Source organism: Clavelina lepadiformis, chromosome 5 (assembly GCF_947623445.1).
Source record: "Clavelina lepadiformis chromosome 5, kaClaLepa1.1, whole genome shotgun sequence".
In the NCBI taxonomy this organism is placed as follows: domain Eukaryota; kingdom Metazoa; phylum Chordata; class Ascidiacea; order Aplousobranchia; family Clavelinidae; genus Clavelina; species Clavelina lepadiformis.
Window position 1 is genome coordinate 20448455 of NC_135244.1, and position 25779 is coordinate 20474233.

At 40.9% G+C, this 25779-nt stretch overlaps 2 protein-coding genes across 6 annotated transcripts in view; one reads left to right on the forward strand and one right to left on the reverse strand.

Annotated features, from left to right (window-relative positions):
* Positions 1-25779, reverse strand: part of LOC143460328 (zinc finger protein 277-like) — a 31912-nt gene that overhangs the window by 2242 nt on the left and 3891 nt on the right. The window lies entirely within an intron of this gene.
* LOC143460325 (tripartite motif-containing protein 2-like) lies at positions 2431-25722 on the forward strand. Of its 5 annotated transcripts, XM_076957791.1 has the most exons (15): positions 2431-2548; positions 6683-6783; positions 17378-17897; positions 18990-19124; positions 19615-19773; positions 20916-21044; positions 21299-21523; positions 21733-21852; positions 22301-22453; positions 23260-23477; positions 23575-23722; positions 23911-24079; positions 24155-24259; positions 24498-24665; positions 24826-25722. In XM_076957791.1, the coding sequence occupies exons 3-15, from the start codon at positions 17394-17396 to the stop codon at positions 25137-25139; spliced, it is 2547 nt and encodes an 848-aa protein (XP_076813906.1). In that variant the 5' UTR covers positions 2431-2548; positions 6683-6783; positions 17378-17393; the 3' UTR covers positions 25140-25722. The 5 variants fall into 5 exon arrangements, with proteins under 5 accessions (XP_076813906.1, XP_076813904.1, XP_076813902.1 ...); XM_076957789.1 differs by lacking the exons at positions 2431-2548; positions 6683-6783 and adding an exon at positions 10030-10135; XM_076957787.1 differs by lacking the exons at positions 2431-2548; positions 6683-6783 and adding an exon at positions 10065-10135 and having other exon boundaries at positions 17357-17897.

A 25779-nucleotide genomic window follows, 5' to 3' on the forward strand; every position in this document is an offset into this window, starting at 1 on the left:
AACAGGGCCAAGTGGACATAAACAGGATACATGAAACAGCTACAATATTACGCGTTAAAACACTTGACAGGGCTAAAATGTTAATGTTTTTCTTAATCGTAAATTCACCGTCGGCATATTTTTTGAAAACAAAATAGCTACGACCCTTTCTCATAAATTCTCCAGGCATGTTGTGATATAAGGCGGCAAGCACAGATAAAAATTGCAAGGTTGCATTTTTAACAAGTTTGTGCAAGAAACGTGGCCAGAAGGCGTGTTCAGACATTATGAGGGTCGAGATCCGAGACAAGATGCGCTTATCCTGCGGTGTTAGCTATCCACTGATAACGGAGACACGACGCGTGGCGGTTTGGAAGAGTTGAAAATATCAACCTTCGAGCAGGTTGTGACAATTTCAAACTTATACAAAAAAGTCCGATCGGCGTTTTAAGTTACAGCGGATGTTTCTTGTAAGCTGCAATCAGCAGATGGTTCAATTGAATTTGCACTATTTTCTTTCCAAATTGACGTATATTGTATACGCAATAATAACAATAACAAATGGGTTACAAAACGGGCAAGTTTAAATAGGTTAAATATGGGGTTCTATAGTTATTGGCTTGTTGACAGCATATCGTAGAGACGTAGACCATAATGAAATACGGAATATAAAAACGCTGCAAGTCGGTGAGTAGTGCAAATGTTACTACAAAAATCATAAATTTCGGTTACAGAATTACATATTTAATGGTAATCCTCAGAAATCAACTTCACAACTAATATTTTCCGCAACTCACACGAGCCCACGATCGTCGTCAAATAAACCACATTGACGTAATAATAATTAATAAGCGTATTACCTGGCCGAAGAATGCCAGCAATGGAATGATTACGGGGATGGAACGACAAGGCGCATATTTGAGCTCTCAAATCATCGAAATATTCCTCTCACGCCGACTGCCCTAGCTCGACGAAAAAACAGCGACGCCTTTCTGAGTCCGCGAAATGTCAACTATGTGCGGAACGAAAAGCGTTATGGAAATAATACACACGTCTGTTCAGTGAAGGACTGAGGAAGTATTTTAACTATTGGCACCGTTAAAACGTTTATTACCTCAATTTTATTTGCTGTAAAACAAAGGCTGTGTTGTACAAATTCCAAGAAAAAGTTATTATAAGTAACGCTGTGGCAAGGGACATGTATTTGAGAGAACATCTGAGGTTTACCGTTTAATTCTAGCTTTAAGCACAGAATTTCGTGCGACCTTAGTAGTTGACGGCAACAGACTTGCAAAAGAAGATTTTGGTCACGCTCGACTGCACTTTTCATTCGGCATATTCTCAACATTTTTTGCCTAAGCTAAATACCAGCGTAGATACCTGGCCTGGTAATTGCGTCTAATACAGTTTGTCAACGCGTGTTCAGCGAACCGTAACGCGATAAATAGTTCCCAGAACAAAGAAGCGATTCGGTGCAGGCCGAGTGGTCCACAATAGAGCTTACTTCTTTAATCCTGCGGCCGAGAATTTCTTTTCCCACTTGCATTTTTTGCTCAACAACTTATGATAAAAACAACCTCGTAGCGTACAGACGTGCAATAGACAATGTCTTTAGCATTCAGACAACTGGCAAGACAATAAAATACAAGGAGCCATTGCAATTGTACAGTGACTACTTTTAACCTACGAAACACAATGGAAGTGTTTCAAGGTGCACAAAGAAATCGCGTTCTAGTACTTGGACGTCTCGCCGAAATAAATTAAAGTTTTAGACATCTGTCTCACGTTGAACAAAAATAACGGAAGCTAAATGTACAAAGCATTTCAGACAATGATTTTTATAACAGGTAATTTGTATCCCGGATGTCAGAGCAATAAATATTCACAGCAGACAATATACGTCAAAAACGAGAGACTTCAGACTTAGATACTCTCTCGGGTGAGTTAAAAAAAAGAAATCATCCAACCGGAACGATGATGTGCCCAGCATAAATATCCAAAAGTCTTGCTTTGATTTGAGTCCATGAAATGCCATTGCCTAATACCTCATGCGGTTATAAATACAGGTTGGTAACAAGACAACTGTGCAGCATGAAATGATGTAGGGATACGCGTTCTGTCAAAAACTTACGATAGCAACTAAAGCAAAGCTTAAGTTTTAAACAGACTGATAGTTAGAAATTTGCGGAAAAGATTTCCAGTCAATCAATGAGTCAGTTCAGCGTAGGTTCGAATTGTTGTTTATTTTAACCGGGATTTATAACTTTGTAAATGTAACTAAAGCTCGCCCGAAGCAAGGCAAAGATTGTACAAAAGCTTGCGTTTCATCAGGCCAAAACGAAGCAATGGTCCCACTGCTTGTCATGTTTGGTAGAAATAAACATTTTAATCATGGCATCTAAACTGGCGATGAACGCTGTGAAACGTGAAATTGATCTAAATGTGTTACTTTAAGGATATTGAGAGGCAGTAGGCGTGTTAAGTTTAAACGTGACTGATGTCAGAGGTCCGTTAATCGGGAATTTTTCAGCTGAACACCTCGCCACAACGGCAGAGTTCAAAGAGTGAGGCAAGTAATGACCGATAAATAAATGATAAGTGTAATTTTCGTGCTAGCAGATAAGATTAATCAAGTTAGTATACAACTTACTAATTGCTAGAAAACAGTAGATGCTTGTGGTTAAGCATGAAGGCACCTGACCAGGAGAATTTCCTGGGTGCACGAAGCGTGCAAACTGGGCCGCTGGCGTAGGGAGAAAGCGACTAAAATGCTAGTGAATACTATCCTACATTTTACTACTTTTCATACTACTCTACCATATTGCTTAGATATGGCTGGACGATGTTGGCTGGGTTCATTCTACGTTTTTGAAAATTAAACTTAAACACAAACATACGAACCAATTTCAAGTTACATGCAGGTGGAGCACTGGGATGCCTTGACCATAAACGACCGAGTGTCACCAAGCGAAATTGTGGTAAAACGTAATCGCGATTAAATAGCCATGGCTGAAATTTGTCATCACGATTTATGTGATTTTGTGAGGATTAAGTGGAAAGCTTCCGGACTAAATTCGCACCAACGTTCATTAGCCACGTATATAACGGCAGGTATCCAGTTTTCTACTCGTGGCTCACAGTTTCTAATCTTGTGAGTGCAAATGTCGGTTAGTATTTGCGGTGGTGGTTACGCCTTTGACGACTTGAGTTTAAAGGGTAAATCACTCGTCGAACATTTCAAGTAAAATCTTTGATGATTCAAAGAACAGTTTTAGGGAGAAATTCGTCGTGCGTTATGGATGCTATTTTACACGGGTTGCTTTTATTAAGGCCCTTTGTTACTAAAACAATCCTGTCATTGTTGTGTAATATACAGGCGGCTATGTTTAAGTGTAAGTCTTAAGCAAAAACGACAAGTGCGCCGCTTTAATACCCCAAGGCGTACTTTTGTTTTCAGATAACATTCCAGTGCAGTTGAGGTGAGGTTTAGTGAACGTCTAACAAAAGAAGACATATTAGCTTGCCCCTGGCATGAATGTTTCTCTTAAAACATCTTTGTTTCAAAACTCGCAGGTTCGTTTTAGGCTTCAGGTTACGACGAATATGGCAAAAAATATATTTTGTGTTATAGTCTGTCGGCCATCAGTACGCATCTTGAAAATACTGAAGCTAAGTAAAAGCGCTGACAACAATTGCTTAACTTTGTCATGTAGCAAGTGCATGCGTAGGGTGTAGCCATACTGGTCAAACCAGTATGTTAGTATAGTTTACGGACTATTGCGATTTTGATAAAAGAAATTGTGAAATCATCTTAGTCAGTGTGGCTCGAACTGGCTTTGAACTTTTGACCCTCGTTCTGACCAATAAAACGAACTTTCTAGTTGTCAAAGACGTACTTAATCGTTCCGCTGGGTTGGTGCTATGTCACCTACAAGATTTAAGTCTCATAAAATGGCATTATGATGCGATTATAAATAAAAACATTTGACGAAAATATGTAACGCATTTTTCTACACGAGAAAAATCTAATTCAAAGATTTACGGCCTTGTGGGCAAAAATAAATCAACTTTTTACATTTTTTTTAACTTTTAAGAGACTGGCCTAGTCTGATAACAAACGCTTGCTTTTGAAGTTTTCTTTATTGATAATAATCATAAATCGCTAAAGTTAACTAATTGTTTTGAAGGAACAAGAAAAATTTCCATTCTGGTAGTTATGAGTCGTAAGCTTAATATTTAACGCCAGACAAGTTAAAAGCAAACGTCATGAGTCATGACGTAATTAATGAAAAACTTAAATACAATATCAAGCTCAACTAAATACAGAATGCGGTTGATTTGAACATAATCTTGATACTACTACATCGAAGTTAGTTTAACAAAGATATACCTCGGAAAATATTATTATGGCTACGCTGCGATCGTGAAAGCCAGTTTTCTATGGCAGTCCGCATATATGTAAACAAGAATAGATCTATCGGCAAAGTCATGTGACATATACTCTATTGCGACGTCACAATGGTTTGGGCAGCGTGGTTTCCTGTACGATTTTGTACCGATCTTAAACAACTGTTTGTTATTTAAGGCGGGCTCAAGTGTAAACTGCGAGAATCTTCGTATAAAGTTACAGGATTGGGCAGAAATTCACCAGTGAAACCTCGTCAAGATTTCGCCTACGTCACAACACTTTGTACATTGTAATTTGACCAAAGACTCGCGCCAATGCATTTCTTTGCTGAGTTGAATTTTGGTTTTTCGTCATTTTAAGTGGCTGGCTCACTTGCCTGTACATCTGGTCGAATTGAGAAAAGCACCTCAGATTTGCAGGTGGCCGGCATTGTTAATTCCGACACAGGAAGAAAAGAACAACTTACATGGTTAGGTGTGTGGTACAGACAGGACATTGGTGTATACCAGACATAATCAAATTTTTGCTGAAGTTCACTGAAATGCTTTACGTGTCTAACTGCTGCTGCAATAGCAAATTTAACTTTAAATAAATAAGTTAAAACGAAACGGAAGATTTTGCTGTTCGAAATTACCAAATACTGTGCAAGAGTTTCTTCCACATGCCGTATCAGAAGAAAGTTTAGTTTGCGCGTAGTTCAAAGCGGCGAGAGGGTTAAGTAGAAAGTAACCTCAGGTTAAAAAATCGCCCAACCCTAGATAAGGTAAACCTATCCTCGCTATCACGGCACTGGACTGGACTTTCCCGAAAAGACCGATTTGATTTTTTGTTGACATTTCTGTGAAAGGCTTCGCAATAAACGGCGGTCTAAAATATAGTTCAAACTGGCACTGATTTTGAGTTTGCTTGACTTCAACAATAGGTAGCTAAGCTGGCAAGTTAGTACAGTGCTATATGAAGCCGCTGATAGATGGATATTGAATCCTTTGGACATAGGCATTGTTCATCAAACAACTCAAAGCTAACCGCCATGAATCCGGATACGTAAATAAACGCTCAAAGCAATATACGGAGCGAGAACGTCACGTGTATAAGACTGATTAAGTCAGCGTCGTAACGTATGGTCGATGTATTTTTATCAAACCGTAGTTATTTGTATCGACTGTATTATGACACACAATGTAGTGTATTGTTCGCAAAACCAGCTTAAAATATCGACGATGATGTCATATCTTAGAACAATTCGCGTAATTGAAAAGTTGTTGAACGAAAACAAAAGTATTTACTTGTTACGTCAGGTTCGGAATAATCGTGAAAATATGTGTTTGTGTAGAATATAAAACTTGCTACGTGATTTTTGTATTCAAGTACGCACCGTACTGCGTGCTGCTACGGTTTAAACATATCGTAACAAACATGCTGCTAGTTGTAAAAACCGTTGGAACCATTCACTTGAATTCAGAGTACCACAGTCAAATGCCTGACAGATTAGTAGGTAGGTTACAGACATGGAAAGGCTAGATCAACAGAAATTGCTCGAATATCTGAGCAATTAATAATATTTTGTGCTCTAAAAACGTTACAGTTAAAATTGTGATACGAAGATTATGAAATATTCGTGACTCGACTAACTTTACTCATAGTAATTGACAGCAAAGCTGTAAAAGAATTTTTTGTACAAGTACTGCTTCGGTTCCACAAACACGAGATGTCAAATTCGAGACAAATCCCGCTAGCAGACCTAGGCTAATTGGTTCTGTGATGACATACATAGATGACGAGTCGGAATGTTAGTGACGACAAATCGAGGCATTTGTCTGAGAACCTCATCAGATAAAAAATAATTACGAAAATTTTTCACCCGATCAGAATAGTTGGTATTTCACAGTGGGTAGGTTACGCAGCCCGTTGTTAATGCAACCGGGGAAAACCGGGAAGTTTTTTAAGTTTGTTTCAAAGTTGTATGAGCTCAATAGACAGAGACAGTGCGAACGTGACGACACTAGAGAATAATTGCTCGGTACAGAACTTTTCTTATACTTCCGCTTTTGTAAGTGCTCGCTTTTTGATCTATTCACGTCAAATCTCACTAATGCGATGAAAGCCGCCAGCATCGTGGTTAAGGTTACCCAGCTGCACTTCAGCAACTTAAGCCATTTTGGAAGGAATTTTTTAAAAACCATGTTTTTTTTACAACCGAATGTTTACAAAAGCTAATGTTTCGGACGAGGATTTTTAACATGTTTTGTCATGCGGGTGAATGAAACCTCAATTGAACAACTTCCTTGTTTTCAGAATTTTTATGTAAAACGCAACTCATAGCACCAAGAACGCTGAAATCAAGGAATACCTGATCAACACCTGAAGAAAAAAGCAAAGGCATCGAAGAATAACAGGTGATAAAAGGTTTAGCGTGTTTTGTTCGATCGTAAACAGATGTATGTGAAAACCATATTGTCGGAGCAAACGCTATACAGTATGTCAAATATTCAGTCATAACAATAAGGACGACCCAGATTAACGGGCAGAGGTCATTTGCGGACATATAAATGGTCTAATCCGAGTGCAGGTGGCACGAGCGAAAAATCAACATAAATCGTAGCACATAGCATCAACAAGACCACAAAAAAAGTGGTCTGCTTGCTCGGTCGTTCTTGACAATCTGTTTTGAAATTGCATTGTGCGCCGTTTACCATGTCAAGACGGCTTTGCACCTGCAGAAATTTTCAACCAGACGTCCGTTGAATAATACACACGTTTCGCCGAAGTCTCAACTTGAAGCAAGTAAATATTTCAAAAGGTAAACCCAACAGCGAAAGGAATTTTAATGCGAAAATTATTTGGCTGTAACCTAGGTATACGGACATTTTTATGCAGATGGAGGAATGTTGTCGGCAGAACAATTTGTAAAAGCGGTGAATTATTTAAACTTGAGATATCTAAGTAATTGACGTAAAGGTGCTACTTCGTGAGATAAATGTCAAAACTGTGTTGATAGAATTACTAAAAAACCACATGTGTACGTCCGCGATAACAAGTTCAGTCACGATGTATAGCTGTGGAAATCCTAATGAGCTTATGAAACATTAGCGAAGTAAATGCAATTAGCGAGTGTGTATTTTTCTAGTTAAGTTAAATTACCTTGCTGAATCTTTCAACAAACGAAAACTAAAAAAAATTCCAGCAATTTCATTGAAACTTCTATAAGAATTACAAACAGCTAATGCACGCCGCCTAGCGATGCATAGAATTATACAATTTATCCGCTTGCCGTCAAACGTGCACAATGAAGCTGAAGAAACATGGGTCAGAGATGGATATGTGAACCGAGATCATTTGAAAATAATAAGCGTTACTTGCACTATTTTCTGATTAGAATGCAACTGGTTATATAGGTCGTAATAGTTGATCAAATTCACTCAAAGTGCATCCACTGACACCTAACGGCAGATGTAAATTATGAATCTGAAAATATGAAATCCTCTTTTGCGGGAAAGGTTCGAAATTTATATTACAATGGCGGTCTCTAAGTCATAACGAATAATCTAACGCGTAGTGAAATAGTGTCGGTATCTCTAAAGTAAGTAAGTAACACTATTTCATCTCTTTGCTATACAGTTGTAACGAAAACCAAAATAATCGTTTAAATTTTCATGAGAAACGATTTTGCGGTTGTCGGAATCCCCTTAATTTGCTCATAGTGGCATAGTGGCGAAATATTTGAAGAGTTAAAGATGTTGACCCAAGAATCGCGGGCTGGGATCGTTAACAGAAGAGTCTTTTGTATGAAACGCATTTCTCTCCCGGATACCCATTTAACCGGGTAATCCAATAATAGGACTTGTATGCAGACGACGGAGACCGTTTGAAGGCGGATTTTGTTCATACAAAAAGTTCCGCAAAAATCCTCAAAAGTTTATCAAACGGAGTGAGAGCCCGACCGGTAGCGACGGTAATTGGACTTGGCAAATCCCCGGAACGAGATGCACGAATATTGCTGCAAGGGTAACTTAATAACAGTTGTTCATGTCAATGCATAATCAAGATGCGTTAATGAATACGAATCATGACTAAAATAACAAGAAGTGTTTTACTGCGGTAGTTTTTCTATAAAAACGTCGACAATCAAATAACCGCGAGTATAAAAGTAAACAAAAGGCCGATAGGAAAATCAAAGAAAAATCGCGTTTGTTGTCTTAATACCCTTCATAACACCTGACGAACGACGTGACAATTCGTGTTTGACAATTGATGCATGACTCAAGGTGTGCGGTGGTAGTAAGGCGGCTATGAATGACATACTTGTCAAGATGTATTTACCACACAATGAAGTTCACTTCCTAATAACAGGCATGACTTTGTTGCCGAACAATAGCGCACGGTCGTCGGCGGTTTCCTGTCGTGTTCAACTTGCTCATGCTCCTGCATTACATAACGTCTAACTTTCTACCGGAAAATAGAAACAACGGGCGAGCTTTAACAATTTTTTTTTTAATTTCGGCCAACAATCGCTATCAATTTCGTGCAAATATACGACTTTGTGCGATGGCAATAATCCTACGATTTCCTTAAAATCACTCAAGCGTAGCGTTTCCATCCGAATATTCAAAACATCAACCTGGAGCGACCTCGGATGCGCAGTGAAGCAAAACCGCATGACGTAATGAGTTATATTTACCGGCTTGTAAGGCAGATGACGCGGCGGAATGTGGTCAAAGAACAAGAAGTAAATAGAAAAAACGGTGTAGGTAGACTTTGCAGGAAGACTACGAGCAGTGCTTGTCAGGGCAAGATGAGATCGCAATCACGGAGTCCTGTAACCTTATTAAGTCCGCGCAAATCCCCTTGTAACGAGAATGAAGATTTTCATATCAAATATTTGACTGCAATCGTGTGGTTAGGACAAAACCAAGTCGATCGACATTTTAACGTAACGTGATAAGGGAAGGAAAGTTACACCACAAGCCCAGAGAAGACGTTAAGTGGTACTTTGAAGATTCAAATGCAGCGAGATACGTTGCAGTCATGTTTATCGCAGACATTGGTTTATACGCCAAGTGCTTAGAACTCGCTTTGAGATGCGCGCAGACGGTTCAACGCAGCAGAAAAGAGCTTAAAACAATCCCTCAGATAGAAGAAGTTCAAAGCGAGCAAGGACGGGCATGATGCGTTACCAATTAATCTCGGAGCGAACGCAAATAAAACAAGCAGTCGCAAGTCAGACGCCCAAGGGGTTGGTTTGCGAACGAAATCATACAAGTCTCTAATTGAAGATAAACAAAGCAAGTCTAGCTAAATGAGCAGACAGTTGGAGCATTGTGCTGTAGCGTCAAGCTCACCCTAAGAAGCGTAACTCCGATTACATCATCTGTTTTAACTCCAATAATATTCGGAGATGATGAGAAATGCGCTGACGACGGTGCAGTGGTAACTTAACGGCTTACAGGCATAGCGGTGCTGCAGCCATGGGATGCATTGAAATGTAGGAAGTTTTGTCAGAACTGGCAACAAGGCACGACCAAGCCACTTTAATCAAATGAACGTCGCAGATATGTTTGAAGCGGTGAAAGTGAATTGCATTTATATAAGTATATAAAACGGACTTTCGCCGAATTCATTTGAAACGTTAAAAGCATCTTTTCGCGACAGGTATTGATAAGAATAAGTGATTGTGATGCAATAGTTGGGCATTATGTCTAGCATTGTTAATCCGAACCTGTGTGTATTGGACGAGGAAGAGGACGAGAAGTGAGTATATTGATAAAGTCTTTTACGATTTGACTCTACGCAGGAACCGAAAATTTCTCTAATCTATTGAACGTAGAAAAAAAAGAACAAATCAAAATCAAGTCAAGGAATCAAAAAGAAACATATTTCTTTTTGGTTCCTCATTACCTAAAACTAGAATCTGTAACTCTGTTTGTTTTTAATTGCTAGCGATACAAAGATGCCGTTATTGTTACATTACAACACTGCATTAGCAAACATCAGTCAAAATCAGTTATAACCATTAAAACTTTAAACGTTTTTGGTTCTATACAAAAAATAATACATGTTTTTTGATCCAAGGTTTATCTAAATCGCGTGTTTGACATCAATCACAACCTTTCTTCGAACTTTTAAATCTGGGTTGGGCAAAACTGTTTCCAAGTAGCAACCACAATCTCAGTGCGCGTTCAAATAAGCGAAAAGAAAATGTTATTAAAATATGATCGGAGTTTAGTCGTCTGAAGGTGGTTTCTTAACGCAATAAACAAGTGAGAATTTTTTTGGAAAATTCTTGCAACCGAGACTCTAGACTCTAGAGCAAAACGGATTTCGTGTGACCTCTGAGTCGACGCTATCGCTGACGAAATGCAAGAATCGTGCAGACAAGAAAGCCCAAAACTTCACTCAGTAACGGGCCAGGCGATATATTTTGGGCACGCATCGTTTTCACAGGTGCTGGCCAGATCTCAAAAGCCGATAACGGAGCAACCTCCTATTTGTGATATGACGGAATATTAGTTAAAACAATCCGCTTTTTAAGAAGAACCTTTGTAACCGAATACAAACGATTACGTCATTGTAAAAGTTTACTCATCGATGCGTGGCTCAACGTCACAATGCACTGCAGTTGTTCTTTGAAAATGGGTGCTACCATTTGCGCCCAATGACTTTTGTGACATCACATATCACTTTTGTCATTTGTGAGAAGCAAAACCTGAGGAGCCATGACATAGGTGACGAACGGGCGGAAGAAAAAAATTACTCTTACTGATCTCTTTCTAGCGACTGTGCGAGTTTTAAGGTGAAACGTGCGTCGATGTTAATATTTGATTATTGTACGTCTTATTGCTTTATCTTAAAACTAACTTGTTTCGCGTTTTACTTTAAAGCAGAGTGGGCAGAACTCTTTCAATAATTTCTGTTCGCAACGTCATTCAATTTAGTTAAAACTGCGCCACCGTTTGTCCACTTCAACAAGTAGGCCCATGCGGCTAGATGGCGCAAACCGATACCTTGCTTGCTGTCCACTGCGGGTTGATTTTAGAAATTACATTATCGACACGTTAGAGAAAAGAATTAAAAGATTTAGTCATATATCTCCTAAATCGCAAAAGACAACAACAGTAAATAGTCGAATACAAATCTAACCATTCCACGCAGGACCACCAGCTGTGAATAAACGTGAAAAGAGCATAAAATATTGAGATTTATAGACGGCTTGGCAAATCTTGATTTATGACCGGCCTGTTTCACAGCCAACAGTTTCTGGTATTTACAAAACCTGGATTAGACTTAACACGCCGTTAAACAAGCAATAACATGCATCGAATGTCAGCACTGATTGACTGTGATTGTGGTGCCGCCGTAACACCACACTATATCTTTCAAACGCCTAACATAAAACGTCATGCTGGAATTAGCGTAACTAGTCCCACAGTTTGTTTCCAATATCTTAGGCCACCGGGACAAGCGTATGACGCGTGTTTTGGGACTTGTTGTGTGGAAAACAAATTCATCCAGGTCTATTTGCATGAAGCTATATTTCTACATCCTCTCGGCATGAAAGACATGCGTATACCACCGCATTATAACTGAACAATACTGCACTAGACCTGATGTTGCATTTCGTAGCAGACCATACCGAGGCCAGTAAATAGTATATAGTAAGGTTATCGGACAACAAAAGCAATTTAGAACAACGTCGATAAGCAAATGATCGAAAACGACGTGCATTAATAAGAAACACGACGACGACGATATCTTATAGCGATAGATGTGGTTAAGTTGCAAGGAACGAGGTTTGAATCGACGTAGAAGCGATTTTCCCACTAATGCCCTGGGGCATGAAAGGTTAATTTTAGAAAGGAACGCAACAGGTAAAGGCTTAACCTAGTGAGGATAAAAATTGACATTTTTTTGTTGCTCGCCTCGTACCTTATATGGCAACCCTGCAACAATCATCAGTTATCGTGCCATTCCTATCTCCAGTGACGTAACAATAGGTGAATAACGATGCAAGAAACATTGAACAATGAAACTCGAATTAGACCCTAATTCAATTGACGCTGTTAATTAACTAGCCTAGCTAAACACTTCGTAAATACCCACTTGAGTAAACACGCGAGCCTTGAACTGGTTTAGCTAAAACCAAACAAACAAACCAACCCTGGCCATTGTCCGAAAAATTTAATAAACCGCTGTTGAACGAGAGCGCGGGTGCAACGATAACAGAACAAACTATGGGGATGAAATTAGCAGAGACCGGATGTTCGTCCATTCGAAATCAGTCGTGCGGACAGGGACAGCACCTGGCCAGGATCTCGGATCTTACAGCTTCTTATTTGGAAGGAGAACGCTTTAGTGTATGGACACCTCAACTAGTTAAGCGTTGAACCCGGAAGCTTTGGTGCGTAGACGAAAAGAATTTTGCGAAACCGGACGTCCGAGTTAAACAAAGTCCAAGCGATTTGTGATGAAAGCGTTTTTCAAACACCTCTCCAGATAGTTATAAAGTAGATAGCGCTGTAGTCGTGCTTAAAAAGCGACTATCCGACAGTAACTTATTCGTAAATATTCTCAAATAAGGATTCTATCAACGGTACAAATGCTGTCAAAAACGCAAACGAAGGCATTTTGGAAGTAACGTCGTTTAGTGCAAACGCTTAGATGTAACAACAAAGCGGATCAGTTAATTGTTACACTAATATCCATCTAGGTGCAGAGACAGGATTTGTATGGAACCATGCAGTTTCCCATGAAAACTCAATTATCAGTTCTCCTGTTACGTTTAGTCATGAGAGCTTCCATACAACTTGAAAAACAAAACTGGGCCTATCGTGACCCACTTGAAACTTATCGCGTGGGTCAGTTATTACGCCATAGGTCACGTGGTAGCCAAAGGAAAATTAAAGACAAGTTCCGAGTCGGTGTCTGGTAAATTGCTCTTCCGATCTTAGCTGTTCAGAGCGATTAGGAGCTGTTTAGACAAGACAATGGCTGAGTAGGTCACATCGACAAATCGTATTTCCGAAACACTTGATCTGCATGAACGGAGAAAGAATTCCTTTGCGGCCGAAATTAGTCAGACTTGGACCCGAAGAATTCGGCACTGAACACGGCGACAAGAACTAGGCTGTTTTCAAACGCTTGGTTTGACAAGAATGATCGCATTTGCACGCCCAATACTGAGCGATTGCGATATCGAGTAGAAATATGAAGGCGTTGAGTGGGTCAGTTCTTCTGAGGGCTGCTGCAATACCGGAACGCCAGTGAGCCTAATCCGCCTCGAGATAAATTTTTGAATTTAATAGCATTCCGAGAGAATGCGCCTTTATAGCTCAAACCGTATTCGGGTGGCATTGACCCATTTACGCGAACCTGAATTTGGACGTGATTGTTTGAGCGTATACTTCTAACTTAGACTGCAATAGAAACCCTCTTCAGACGCGGCAGCATATAATGCAGTTGGCGAGATCGAGCAAGAGATGAATTCAGCCGGATTTGGAGACTAAAATTGCAGCCAAGTTTAAGACAAACTCGCGGTGTTTGCACCTACGCGAAGCCACAGATATTTGGCGAAATGTGAATGAATGAAAACACAAGAAGTTTCCACATCGCGGCAAGAGTGTTATGACGAGGTCAAAACCCAGAGAATGTACCAAGTAAAGCGGATTATATCTGACATATACATATAATACGAGTTCAAGAAATCTTCCGTAAACATGCAACGTCTGCAAATGCCGAAGATAGTCATGTATATTGGTGGTTAACATTGACAAGTGTTTCGCTCGTCGAACTAAAGCCCATGTAATAACGGTTAGCCGACTTCAAGCATTTCAAAAAAAGGTAAAAAAAGTATTGAATTGCGCTGAAAAATTCTCTAATTACAACAATTCGCAAATCTGAAACCGAGAATCGCAACCTGTTAGCTTTTCTCTGGGAGTTGCCAGGATTGACAGGGTCTTCATAAAACCGGTTTAGCCCAGTGCTGACCGGCCGTAGCCAAGCGTGAAGAAGGTACACTTAATGCGAAGCAATCAAAGCGAACTTCAAAAACACTCGCTGCCTCACTTCAGACGATTCGCCGAAAATTTACTTTAACTTAAAAGTTGTCCCACTACGACTAAAATACTTTTCCTAATTTTGAAAAAAAAGCATTTTTTTAAATACGAAGGTGGAATTCATCGATTGAAACAAGGGTAAAGAAGGAAAGAAAAATTTTAAACTCAGCACAGCATTGCGCTCCAGACATTTTTGTTAATTCCATCTTGGCCTAGATAGGTAGAGAAGCGTCAGAAAGTGGACCAGAAATCAAAAGCTGATTTATTGCGTCAGGGCGGTCGCAGTAAAACCGCTGCGAATAGTTCTGACGAACGTTTATTTAAGGTTTTACTAGCGATTTAACACCAGAGAACGTAACACTGTTGTGACGTCAGCGAAAATGAGGCGTTTAATGGCAAACCAGACCTGGCGTTATCAGAGCACATTAGGTTTGGCGTGGTTCGGCAAACACTGTTGCGATAGTAGCAGGTTTCAACTTAAATTTGAACACCTCTTCGAAGTGATAGTCCAAAAATGTCAAGGATATAGTCAGTATTATGGCGCCACAGAAATCTTCACGAATTGCAGGACAAGTTTTGAGAAAGACTGCAGGAAGTCTTAAACAGCTTCTTTTTATACTAACATAATGGTGTTTTGTTTACGTCATAAACACGCAGTAATTACATAACGGTCACGGTCAATCAATCAAGAAGTTATCAATCTTTCGATCTGCGTTTAAATTCGTTCGGAAATGAAGCTGCTTTCATAAAATAAACATTCTTAACCTGTTCATTTTAACTTAAGTATTACTAATAGTAACAACAATGTTAACAGGCTATTATTCATAGATAACGATTTATTGAGCTCGCTAGCAGCTCCGTGTAATTTAAGACTGCAAGCAGTTGAAAGCAGCAAAACTTGGTCAACAGAAAACAATCCCAGCTCCTGGTGACGTTATAATACTATAATGTTTTCTCATAATATCTAGTGTGACGTGTGCTTTGACGCAGCGTGACGAGTGCTTTTCGCTAAAATTTGTAGAACGGTTGCGAGTGAGAAAATTGCGACTTAAAGATGAAAGCGACCTTTGTCGTACAGCACCAATCAGAGTCGAGCGGTCGAAAGAAAAAAGGCGACAGTGAAAGTTGAAAAATCGAGAATTGCCAAGTTCTGCGAAAAACAGTCGCTCTACTGGAGAGATAAGGAAAATAATTGCACAACTTGGTCCAGCTGGGACAACAGAGAAGGTTTCTTGATATCTATTTCTGTGAGAATTCACACGAATTTTCAGTTTCAACGCAAACAAATACGAAGATTTTTAAGCTCAGTTAAGGCAGTTTAAGATTAGGGCGCCTGCAAGGCAGATCGTAGGATAACGGCAAAAAATTTCAGCAAAATTGCTTAAGTTGTGGGAGGATTTTCAGTTTATTTACGTTGCAATTCTTAACTTTTAAGTACGCTGTAAAATTACGTGTTTGTGTGTGTTCCAATGACACCAATATTATTTCTATTAACCTCACAGTCTAACGTAGAAAGCAGTTGTGTATTACTGAATAACAACTGCTGTGTATGCGTGCGACCTTTCAACTTTGAACTGCACTAATGAGTCCGACCCGGTCCAGAGCACGGTCGGCCCCGGATTATAACATTTTCAAGGAGAACATAAGGTAAGGTGACGTCACGATAATTACGACAAAACGTTTAGGGTTCGCTTATAGCCCGATCGGCCTAAAATGTGACCTTTAATGACACTCAGTGAACATTGTGAATTCAATTCTACTCAGTGAATTGAGTTGAACTTCACTCGCAAAGGTATTATTTTTACTACGTGAGGTTTCAGCGTTCGAGATAGTCTCACATACATGAACGCTTCACTCGCAATTGCGCGATGTTCTGTGCGTGATCGAGGCAACAAAAATCGTCTCACGAAAACGTTTTCGGCGCTTCGTTCAATCCCTCGGATGTATCCGACCGTCACTGATTTTTGCACACACAGTGCGTTTGAAATTTTGAAAAAAATTTTGAAAAAAGGTTTAAAATTTAGAGTTTATTCCAAAACAGCTGAAAAGAACCAAAATCAAACCTTTGTGACGCGATCTCCAAACCAGCTGGGGATTTACGCGTCAAAATATGTGAAGTTAATTGACAGCACATATGAAATTATCGGTGAGAATGGGCCATTAAAATTTGGCAGCTATTTTAGCAACAAAGGTCTCAATCAGCCATATCGGAAGCGCCAGCTAACCTTGAGACTGAAAATGAAATTTTAAGTGGCGCCCTGACATAAACGCGCTGCGCCAAAATTGCCGGGTTGTGAGTTAACGATGCCCCAACAACTACATAGGCCTGGCAATATGCAGCTGGCCCGATTTGTAAAGATTTCGGTGGGGACCACACACATTGGGAACCGCCGAACACCAAAGACGATATATTTTGATAAAATGCATGTTTCTCGGGTTTCAACAGACAAAAATTACACGATCTTCTTTCAAAAAAGATTTCAAGGCTTTCTTCTGATGCGCGATATAAAAAAACAACAATAACCGTAAAATATGAAACGGAGATAGTTCCACTCATAGAATTACAGATAACAAGCAAACACAACATAACAAAACCAGGACTTAAGACGACAAGAAAAGTCGCAAGAGAAACAGTAAAGACGAGCGTGACAAGGCCAAGGCAACCATCCGAGCCTTTTCCGATCCGCTGCGTCTTAGCTTAGGTCCTTGTTTAGAGCTAAATGGATAAGCGTTTGAGTAAATGTCACGCGACTGAAGTCTGGTATTTTAAAGGGCGATCGCGTTCTTGCATGAACCGAAGAATGCGAGAGGCTGAGATACGATTACCAACCGCACAAAATGTGAGCTCTATAAAACCCTGACAGCAGTTTAATTGCGTTTCGAGGTAACTCACACGCTGTTGAGATTGTTTATTGAGAAGATGTTTTTGTCTTTTTATTAGGTTTTCCGGTCACGTGATGGCGAGCTCGATCGATCTTCTGACGAAGATAAACGACGAATTTCTCACCTGTCAGATCTGTTTCGAGACCTACACCCGGCCAAAGAGCCTGAACTGCCAACACACGTTCTGCCTAAAATGTCTGGAGGAATACAACCCGCCCAACAACAAAGTGGTCGTCTGTCCCACTTGCCGCAGCGAGCAACCGCTAACGGTTGAGGGCATCAACGGCCTGAAGGATAATTTCTTCATTTCGAGTATGTCGGACATGCTAAAGACCGTCAAAGAGATCCGAAGCGAGGATAAGGATGGGACCTCCCTCATGTGTGACACCTGCGACCACGACAACAGGAAAGCAGCGATCTCACGCTGCCTCGACTGCACAGACTTTCTCTGCTCCGAATGCTCGATCTGGCATATCAGGACCAAGCTTACACGCCGACACAAAATCGTCTCGCTCACTGAGTTCGAGTCAGGAATGCACAACCAAGAGTTGAAGAGTAGGGCAAAGATTTACTGCATGGTGAGTGGACTGGATTTTTCTTAAGTCGTTTACGTGACTGAACATAGAAATCCTATTAACAAGAACTTTCAGAAATACGGATCAAAGTAAGCCAGAAAGTGTACATATGACAACTGATTAGCAAAGGAACGAATGCAAATTAAACGCAGTGAATGACAACACGTAAACGCCAAACACACCCCGGTCAAGCCCAAGTTTTATAACCAAAGCATCAATTTATCTAAAAATGCATACACCCAGCGCTTAATAAATAATCACGGAAGAATGGGGCGTATTGTTAATGACAGTACTTGGACGCAATCTCTAAAAGTTGTTATAGGAAATATTTAGTTACAATAAGCTGCGAAAATCGACAAGCATCGTAATTGCTTATCTGCAGTTTGCTTACATCTCGGGTGAGTCATATAGAAATAAAATCCGATCTTCGCCGAAAACAAATGAAGTCCATTATCTTCTGCTTTTGTTCGTGATAAAGTGCGGCAGATCGGCGATTATAGAGGAAGATTACATGTAAACCAAAATTTTGGGTACAAAAAGGTTTTAAAAATATTAGGTTTAAAAATACTGGGTGATTTGTTCGACAATCATTCCTGTGATTCATACAGGTGCAATTGTGTTAAGTGCTCCAATCACCTCTTGAACGAGTAAACTTGGCTATAGCATATCTATTAGATGCAAGTGGATGACACATAAGCCGTTCCGCTGTATTCAAGATCTGCAGCTAATTCACGACCCTTGAGCGGCGCGTACTTCTTCAACATTTTTTAAGGCGCCGATTTGTATGAAATAAAGCAGACCAAATTCCGTTAAGATTATACTATAAGCTGCATTGGTGTACCGTAAACAAAATCAAAAGCTTTGTCTTTCAATAAGAGACTACTGTAGTAGTGGGCAATAGTTCACTTTAATCAATGCTGCCTGGAAACGACAGATTAATAACTCTATATTGGTAACCTGCAGGAAAACGAATTTAAAAAGCTTTTAGATTCCGCAGAACTCAAAACACTACTTTGGGTTTCGTTGCGATTACTTGTGCATTAAGTTAATCGAGTTTTAACGTTTAAATTGTAACATGTCACTTTGCGTTCTTAGATCCATGACGGCGAAGCGGCCAAAATATATTGCCAGTCATGTCAGTGCCCGATCTGCCATGAGTGCGTTGAATGTGGGCACGCTAGGCACAGAAGATGCTCGCTCAAGGAAGAGGTGCTCAATCAGGGACGTCAGGTAAGCAAGGAACAATGTTTTGATTCTTTTGTGAGAACTTTCTAAAACACGTTACGTGAATAAAAATAACCGCCGATGAAAGATGCAAAACGGAAGCTTTCAAACATCAAAGAAAGAAAACGCCAGAAAACTTCACAAATGTTGACAAAATAATTTTCACTTTCTCCCAAACGGTGTATATTTAGCAGCAAAATTTTCCCTCCAATATCATAAACTTTGAAATAAACTTAACTAATCGCATTATTCAAGTCTTAGCGCCGCACGTAACATATGCAAGTTTCGCCTTTTCTGAGAAAACCTAATGTCCTAATTACGGTTCGAGCTACATTAACTAGCAGGTGCCTAGTGCGGTGAGATGTGTAGCAGCTTAAAAGGAACTCAAAAAACGTATCAGATATTTCTCATTAAAAATGCAACAATTCTATGAAGAAGAAGTGAATGAGTGAGAGTAGGATGTTGATGATGGATGTCAATGTTTCTTCTTGTCTAGATCGAGAACCTCCTCAAGACTGCCAAGGAGAAGACGGGCGTGCTCCGGACTCTACAGAGCACGCTTAAGGAAATAAAAATCACCAAGAAAAAGGAGCGGGATCAAGCAGAAGCGGAGATTGAAAAGACTTGTGAAATCTTCATCAACGCGATCCACAGAGTGAGTGGGGGAGATAAGGAGAAATAACTGCTCTTAAACCAAACACCTAACTCCACTTATGCTCAAGCAAAATGATAAGGAATGTTTAATGACGGATAAAATGTTCTTCAAGAGTTATTTAAGACTGTTTAAGTTAATTACGGAAAGTTATGAGAAGTATGCGACGTCAGTCGAGCTTAAACACACAACGTTTTGCAAACCACACATGGGAGCTGGCGTCGAACCAACAACAGTATTATGAAAGTGGTTGGTACGTGCGGAGTAATGTGCGGGTTTGTCAAGCGCATTAAATAATACAACGAAGTCTATATTAAAAGGAAAACGCCTCTCAAGAAAACCAAGATAAACAAAAAGGATTGCTATAAGTGAAAGGTTTACAGCGGACCGCGTTCGGCTGAAAAACATATCTCGTATAGTCGCCTGGGGCCTTCCGGGCGCATACCTCCATCCCAGGTCGAAGCGAATACCACGATGAGTTACTACGGTTCAACTGTTGATGAAATTTGTTGCCGCCAAACACGGAGAGTTAGCGTAATATTTAACGAGAACTGGCGCGAGGCGTTTCTCACACCAAAACACTCGAAATGTTCCATATTTTTCAGGAAGCAAAATAAATCCCGTGATCATTGCTTCAACGGCGTAAGTATTAAGTAATTGTAGTTTACGGGTGTGTACCGTTCTAAATATACCTGCGTATCATTGACAAGCTGAATTCCTTATCACGTTCGCTGCCTGTGCTTGAAACTAATTGTTACTTCCTCTGACGGGTAATTATCGATAATCAGGCCGGCAATCGCTAATTAATAAATTTTTTAAAGTAATTTTATCGTTGCCTCCAGTTGCTATACCTCGTCTTAATGTCGATCACTCAATGCCGCAAGTGTATCTTGGAACCGCGTGAAAAAAACGTCGTGAAACAAGCAGTTATTGTCTACGATTCTACATCGTACAACATACGATTGCAACGATAAAGGAAACTTTACAAACACAAATTTAACAACTACTTTGCGCCTATTAATACCGCCAGTCCCTGTAACAAACCACCAAAAGATATAATTGCAAAAAGATGACTTTTCATATTGAGTAGTGATCCATTAACAGCTTCATCTAAGAGTTCTAAAAGTAAATTTTCTCTCTGGCAGCGCAAACAAGAGTTGGTCGATGAACTACACAACATGCACGCAAGTGAGGTCAAACACATCAACGCAGACGAAGACTCGGTTGAAATGCAACTCAGCTCTCTTGTGTCGTGCACAGAGTTCTCTAGAAAGGTGAGAAAACTTCCACAGTTGTGATAGACAGATCTCAAGAAAAATCGAAAGTTCTCAAAAACCAATTTCAAATTTCAACCAAAACTTGACTTCTGCAAATTTGTTATGTTCAATTTTACTTTCCAAAGTTGAACACTAACAATCGTTAAAACTTGACTTATTACCAGTACAAGTACATTTACCAGTGCGTTTGACTTACAACCAGTTCGCTGGTAAGCCTGGGCACAACCGTAAGTATAACCCCCTTTTCCCAGGTGCTCGAGTACGGAACACCAAAGGAAGTTCTCGGACTGAACAACCAGATGACGCAGATTCTTCATCAGCTGCTCGAGACACATCCGGCGATGAAGTACCACAAAACAGAACAAACCGACGTCATACTGTTCGACACGAACCCGGACGCGAGTGTTCGGGTTATCCGGGATAATCTCGGGCGACTCAACAGGCAGGAAGCGGCATTCGACGAGAATACAAATAAGGCAAGTATCAAGTGGACATAAGCTTGTAAAAACATGCGATACGCAATATCTGGCTATCTGGCAAACAAAGCTTCTTAATACGAAAGAAAATCGCTTCTTGAACTAAGTCCGGGTATGACCAGTCAAGCAAGTAGGTTGCGCGATACGTCATAATAGAAGTATCGATTTAACTCGATCTGAAAGGTGAAGGTTTTCTTCTTTGTGTTCAGGTTCTGCGGCAACTCGATTCGTTCTGTGCGACGGAATCCGGGGCTATTGAGAGAAGGAACGGACAAAGAGCGATCACACAACGCGCCGAATCAACCGCGGAAACGAGACTCCTCGTGCAGGTAGGACCCATGCGACCCCCCAATTAACCCCGGACGATCGGCGCGGATTAATTTCGCGGTCCCAGTTCAATTCCAAATAAAACGACGCCGGGGGCGATAACCCATATCGTAGTGTGATCAGCATGAAGCCTGATAGACCGTGAAAGCAAACTGACATGCCAACATAAAGCGTTTCTTGATGGGAAACGTTTGAAGGTTTTAGCGATGTAAAAACACGATCCCGGTAGACAAGGCTTTGGCTTCCATCTTTTCACAATTGCATAGCGGAATTGGGCGCGTCTGTATGCTGATAAGAGAGTTGCTTATCACTATCAATCATGCAATCTGTGGACGATGTAAAAACGGCTTATCTGACCGCCGAAACGAATAGTTTATCCGCTCTTCCGTTTTCATTAAGTTATTTACGAGTGAACTTAAGTATTACTTATCAGCTCTGTTTTCTGTTCAGTTGGGCAAGCAAGGCATCGGAGATGGTGAATTCGAATCGACGCCAAACTTGGCAGTGAATTCCGTCAATGAAATAATAACCGCCGATTTTGACGGTGCCAAAATCCAAATCTTCGACCCCCAAGGAAATTTCAAGGATTCTTTCGTCACTGAGGTAATTATGTCGATCACTACAGTCAATTAAGATTAAGTCAATGCCAAAAGCACATGATGTATACAACGGCAATAGAATACCGATAGCACAAGCTTAGGGAAGGGATAAGAGCCGAGTAGAATATTTACCAAACACGATCTCCGGCGTCAATGGCTGGGGCTGACGCGGTTGAAGGCTTCAGCGCTAATGTAAATGTCAAGTTACCCTTCTGTCGAGTAGGGCTTGGGAAAATTGATATATACGTGATCGCGAAAAAAGAAATCGTGGTAAATGAAGGTAATTAAGTCAGTTTTACTGCAAAACAAAAAGCTTCCTTACAGCGGTTAGGAGGTCATGCTTTGTGAACAATCGCGGTCAAGTTGAAAGTTCAACTTGAAGATTTTCTTTCAAACAAAATGTCAAGTTATTTTGACAAGCTTTACTGCGGCAGTCTTAAATAGACCTGCAAGATGATTTGCGTAAACCTAAAGCGGCATAAAACAGAAGCGCAATTACAACCGTTTATGGGTGGCAGAGTGCCCGATCTAATGCATGATCAAGGCGAAACGAGGCCGCGGTAAAACCGGCGGTATTATGGCATCAGATTTCTGCGATTTTCTCTGAGAGATAATTACCACCGATTCTTAATGATATACCAGCAGAGAAAGAGTGCTTCAATTAGCCAACTACTGTAAATCGAGATAAATAAGCAGGTTCATGAACAAGACAACAACGATACATTAGAAAGAGGTTTACACTGACTGGCAACTGAAGCTACTGACTGATATCGAAGAGAACTTTACTAACAACTTTCCAACACCTCGCAGGTTAACAAGCGAATGTGCAAGCCGGCAGGAATCGCTATTTTAAACAATGACGACATCGCCGTATGCTGCGAGGATCAAGTCCACATCTGGACCCACGAGGGGAAAGGTGTGCTGGGGTTCGGAAAGGGATTCTTCGGGAATTGCAGCAGCATCGCCGTAAACGCCGACAACCATTTGGTGGTCGCTGACGTCGGAAAACATTGCGTCTCGGTTCATACGTAAGCATACTATCGACGACACTTAACGATTATCGATTTATTGACGATAACAAAGCGATTCGACTCCCGGTAAGACCAAGATCGCTTTGATTTCCAGGAACACGGGCAAGTTGATAACCCAGTTCGGAGCTCAAGGCAAGGGAGAAAGCAAGTTGATTGAGCCGCGATATGTGGCGTGCGATTCTCTCAACAACATCATTGTATCGGATGGTGGTGACTGCAGCATAAAGAAGTTTTCGGCGCAGGTAGCTTGTCTCAAGAATTTATCTTAAATCACCTCATACTGAAAAGCTACACCATGAGTTAGAATAACAAGTTTATCAAGTGGCGTTTCGCCCATCTCCCGCTCTTGTGTTGTGTGATTGGATAAAACGATCAACTTATCACACAACGTCGTCCGCGATTTCTTAAATTCGATCACGTGACCGTGCAGGGCGAGTTTCTCCTCAGTTTCGGCTCTGAAGGTCCGGAGAACGGTCAGTTCCAGGGTCCCCGGGGCATCTGCGCAGACGAGCACGACAACATACTGGTGGCGGATTGTTGGAACCACCGGGTCGACTTATTCACCCAAGACGGATGCTTCCTACGTCATATCGCCACAGGTGACGCAACTAACCCATTCCCGCTCGTACACCGAAGTTACTGCAGGTTATTAAACCTCTATTGTTACGTAACAGGCGCGGATAGTCTTCACTTCCCGTGGTGTCTCGCTCTCACTTCAAACGGGAAGATGGTGCTGTCCGAAGATTACAGCTGGTCGGTAAAGATGTTTGAGCTCCCAGGTAGGATAAGTTCAACAGGGAATGTCTCATACACAAGCTTCGTGCATGAGAGAAACCGGTCAGCGTGCTACAGTCATTTTATCATTTTACATCGTTTTTGAGACGTTTTAAAAGCGTTTGGTTTTCAGCCACTTGTAAACCTTTAATGGTTCTGAGTGGAAATCTACTATACTCACTTCAAACCGTGTAAAGGTTGACGTTGGTGAGAAAGGATTCACACGATTTTTGTAACTTGCAGAATATCGAAACGGATCATCGATATCTTCGATGGAAGAGATGCTTTCGCCGAATTCTTTCATGCCGGACTTCGAGCAACTAGCGCAGATGGACATCCAGAACATCTTGAGCAATAAAGTATCCTGGTGGCTCACCTCACCCGGACCCCACGAAATCCCAGAACATCAAGGTAAGCTTAAAGATTTAGGAGGATGTTAGAAAGAAGAAAGTCTGGGTTATTCCTTCCCAGAGCGCGGATCTTGCTCTTGAAACTTCATAATTAAGCGTTAAATGTTCAAAATAAGACAGCACCATGCAAGCATTCAATCTCAGAAACTTATTTTGCGCAGTTAACGGAGTTTCAAACGGCAGCATCCACAACACAATAGCGACTTCCAGCCTATCAAGAAATTCAAGCAAGACCCTGTCGAGCAAGAAGTCGTCATCGAGCGACAGCGACCTGTCGTCGATGCAGCTGCCACCTCCGCCCCCACCCCCACCCGGCGCGGACACTCAACAAAGCAATGACGTCATAGTCAACGGACTCGCGAACGGCGGTAGTATGAGTCTGAAAACTGGCGGAAACGGAAAAGTATGTTTTTCGGGAAAAATCACTTCCTTGGGTGACCCGTCTCCAGTCGTTGCCATGGTGAACGGAACGTAGAAGCACGGAGATCTCTTCAGGATGAAGGAGTCGCGCTGCTTCCGTGATTAAGACTTGTAGGGGTGCAGGGACAGAACGGAAGACCATGAGGGAAATCCCCCACAGCGATACGCTGGCCGTTGTGACGCACAAGGGGTTCGAGAGACTAGGCTGAAAGGGCGATGATGAATTCCCGCAATCGAGTGAATAGTTTGTAAATAAGTGTCTTTGTCACCGTCGTACAACCGCCTGCTACCCTACACGCAATCCAGTTTCGTATTAACCGAACGTAGTTGTACATAACCCGTATTTCAGTCGTGTTGGTCACGAGCAATTTGAATACGCTTTCTACTACCTTGCACAAAAACGTGTTTGCGCATGTATTTTGTCTTTGTTTGTTGTCGTAAAGGTGCCTTTTCTTGTTTCTATTATGAGTTCAAGCGTATAGCGCGGGCCCGCCATCTAGCGGGAACAAATAACCCTATAAGCAGGTTGAATCTGCAATTTTTAAAGCTGAAGCTTTTCACTAAAATTCCTTTACATTTTGTGATGTCTTGTGTAAGATATTTCAGCAAACGAATAAATAAAAATTGTATCTAATCTACCACTATGCTATTGGAAGAAAATATTTCCATAAATAAGCTGGTTAACAAGAGGTTAA

Bases quoted from the DNA above. Each gene is read 5' to 3' on its own strand.
- LOC143460325 (XM_076957787.1), top strand. From the start codon at position 10,080: ATGTCTAGCATTGTTAATCCGAACCTGTGTGTATTGGACGAGGAAGAG. The intron at 10,136-17,356 runs GTGAGTATATTG...TTTATTGAGAAG, and splicing joins GACGAGGAAGAGGACGAGAA to ATGTTTTTGTCTTTTTATTA. The intron at 17,898-18,989 runs GTGAGTGGACTG...TTGCGTTCTTAG, and splicing joins GGGCAAAGATTTACTGCATG to ATCCATGACGGCGAAGCGGC.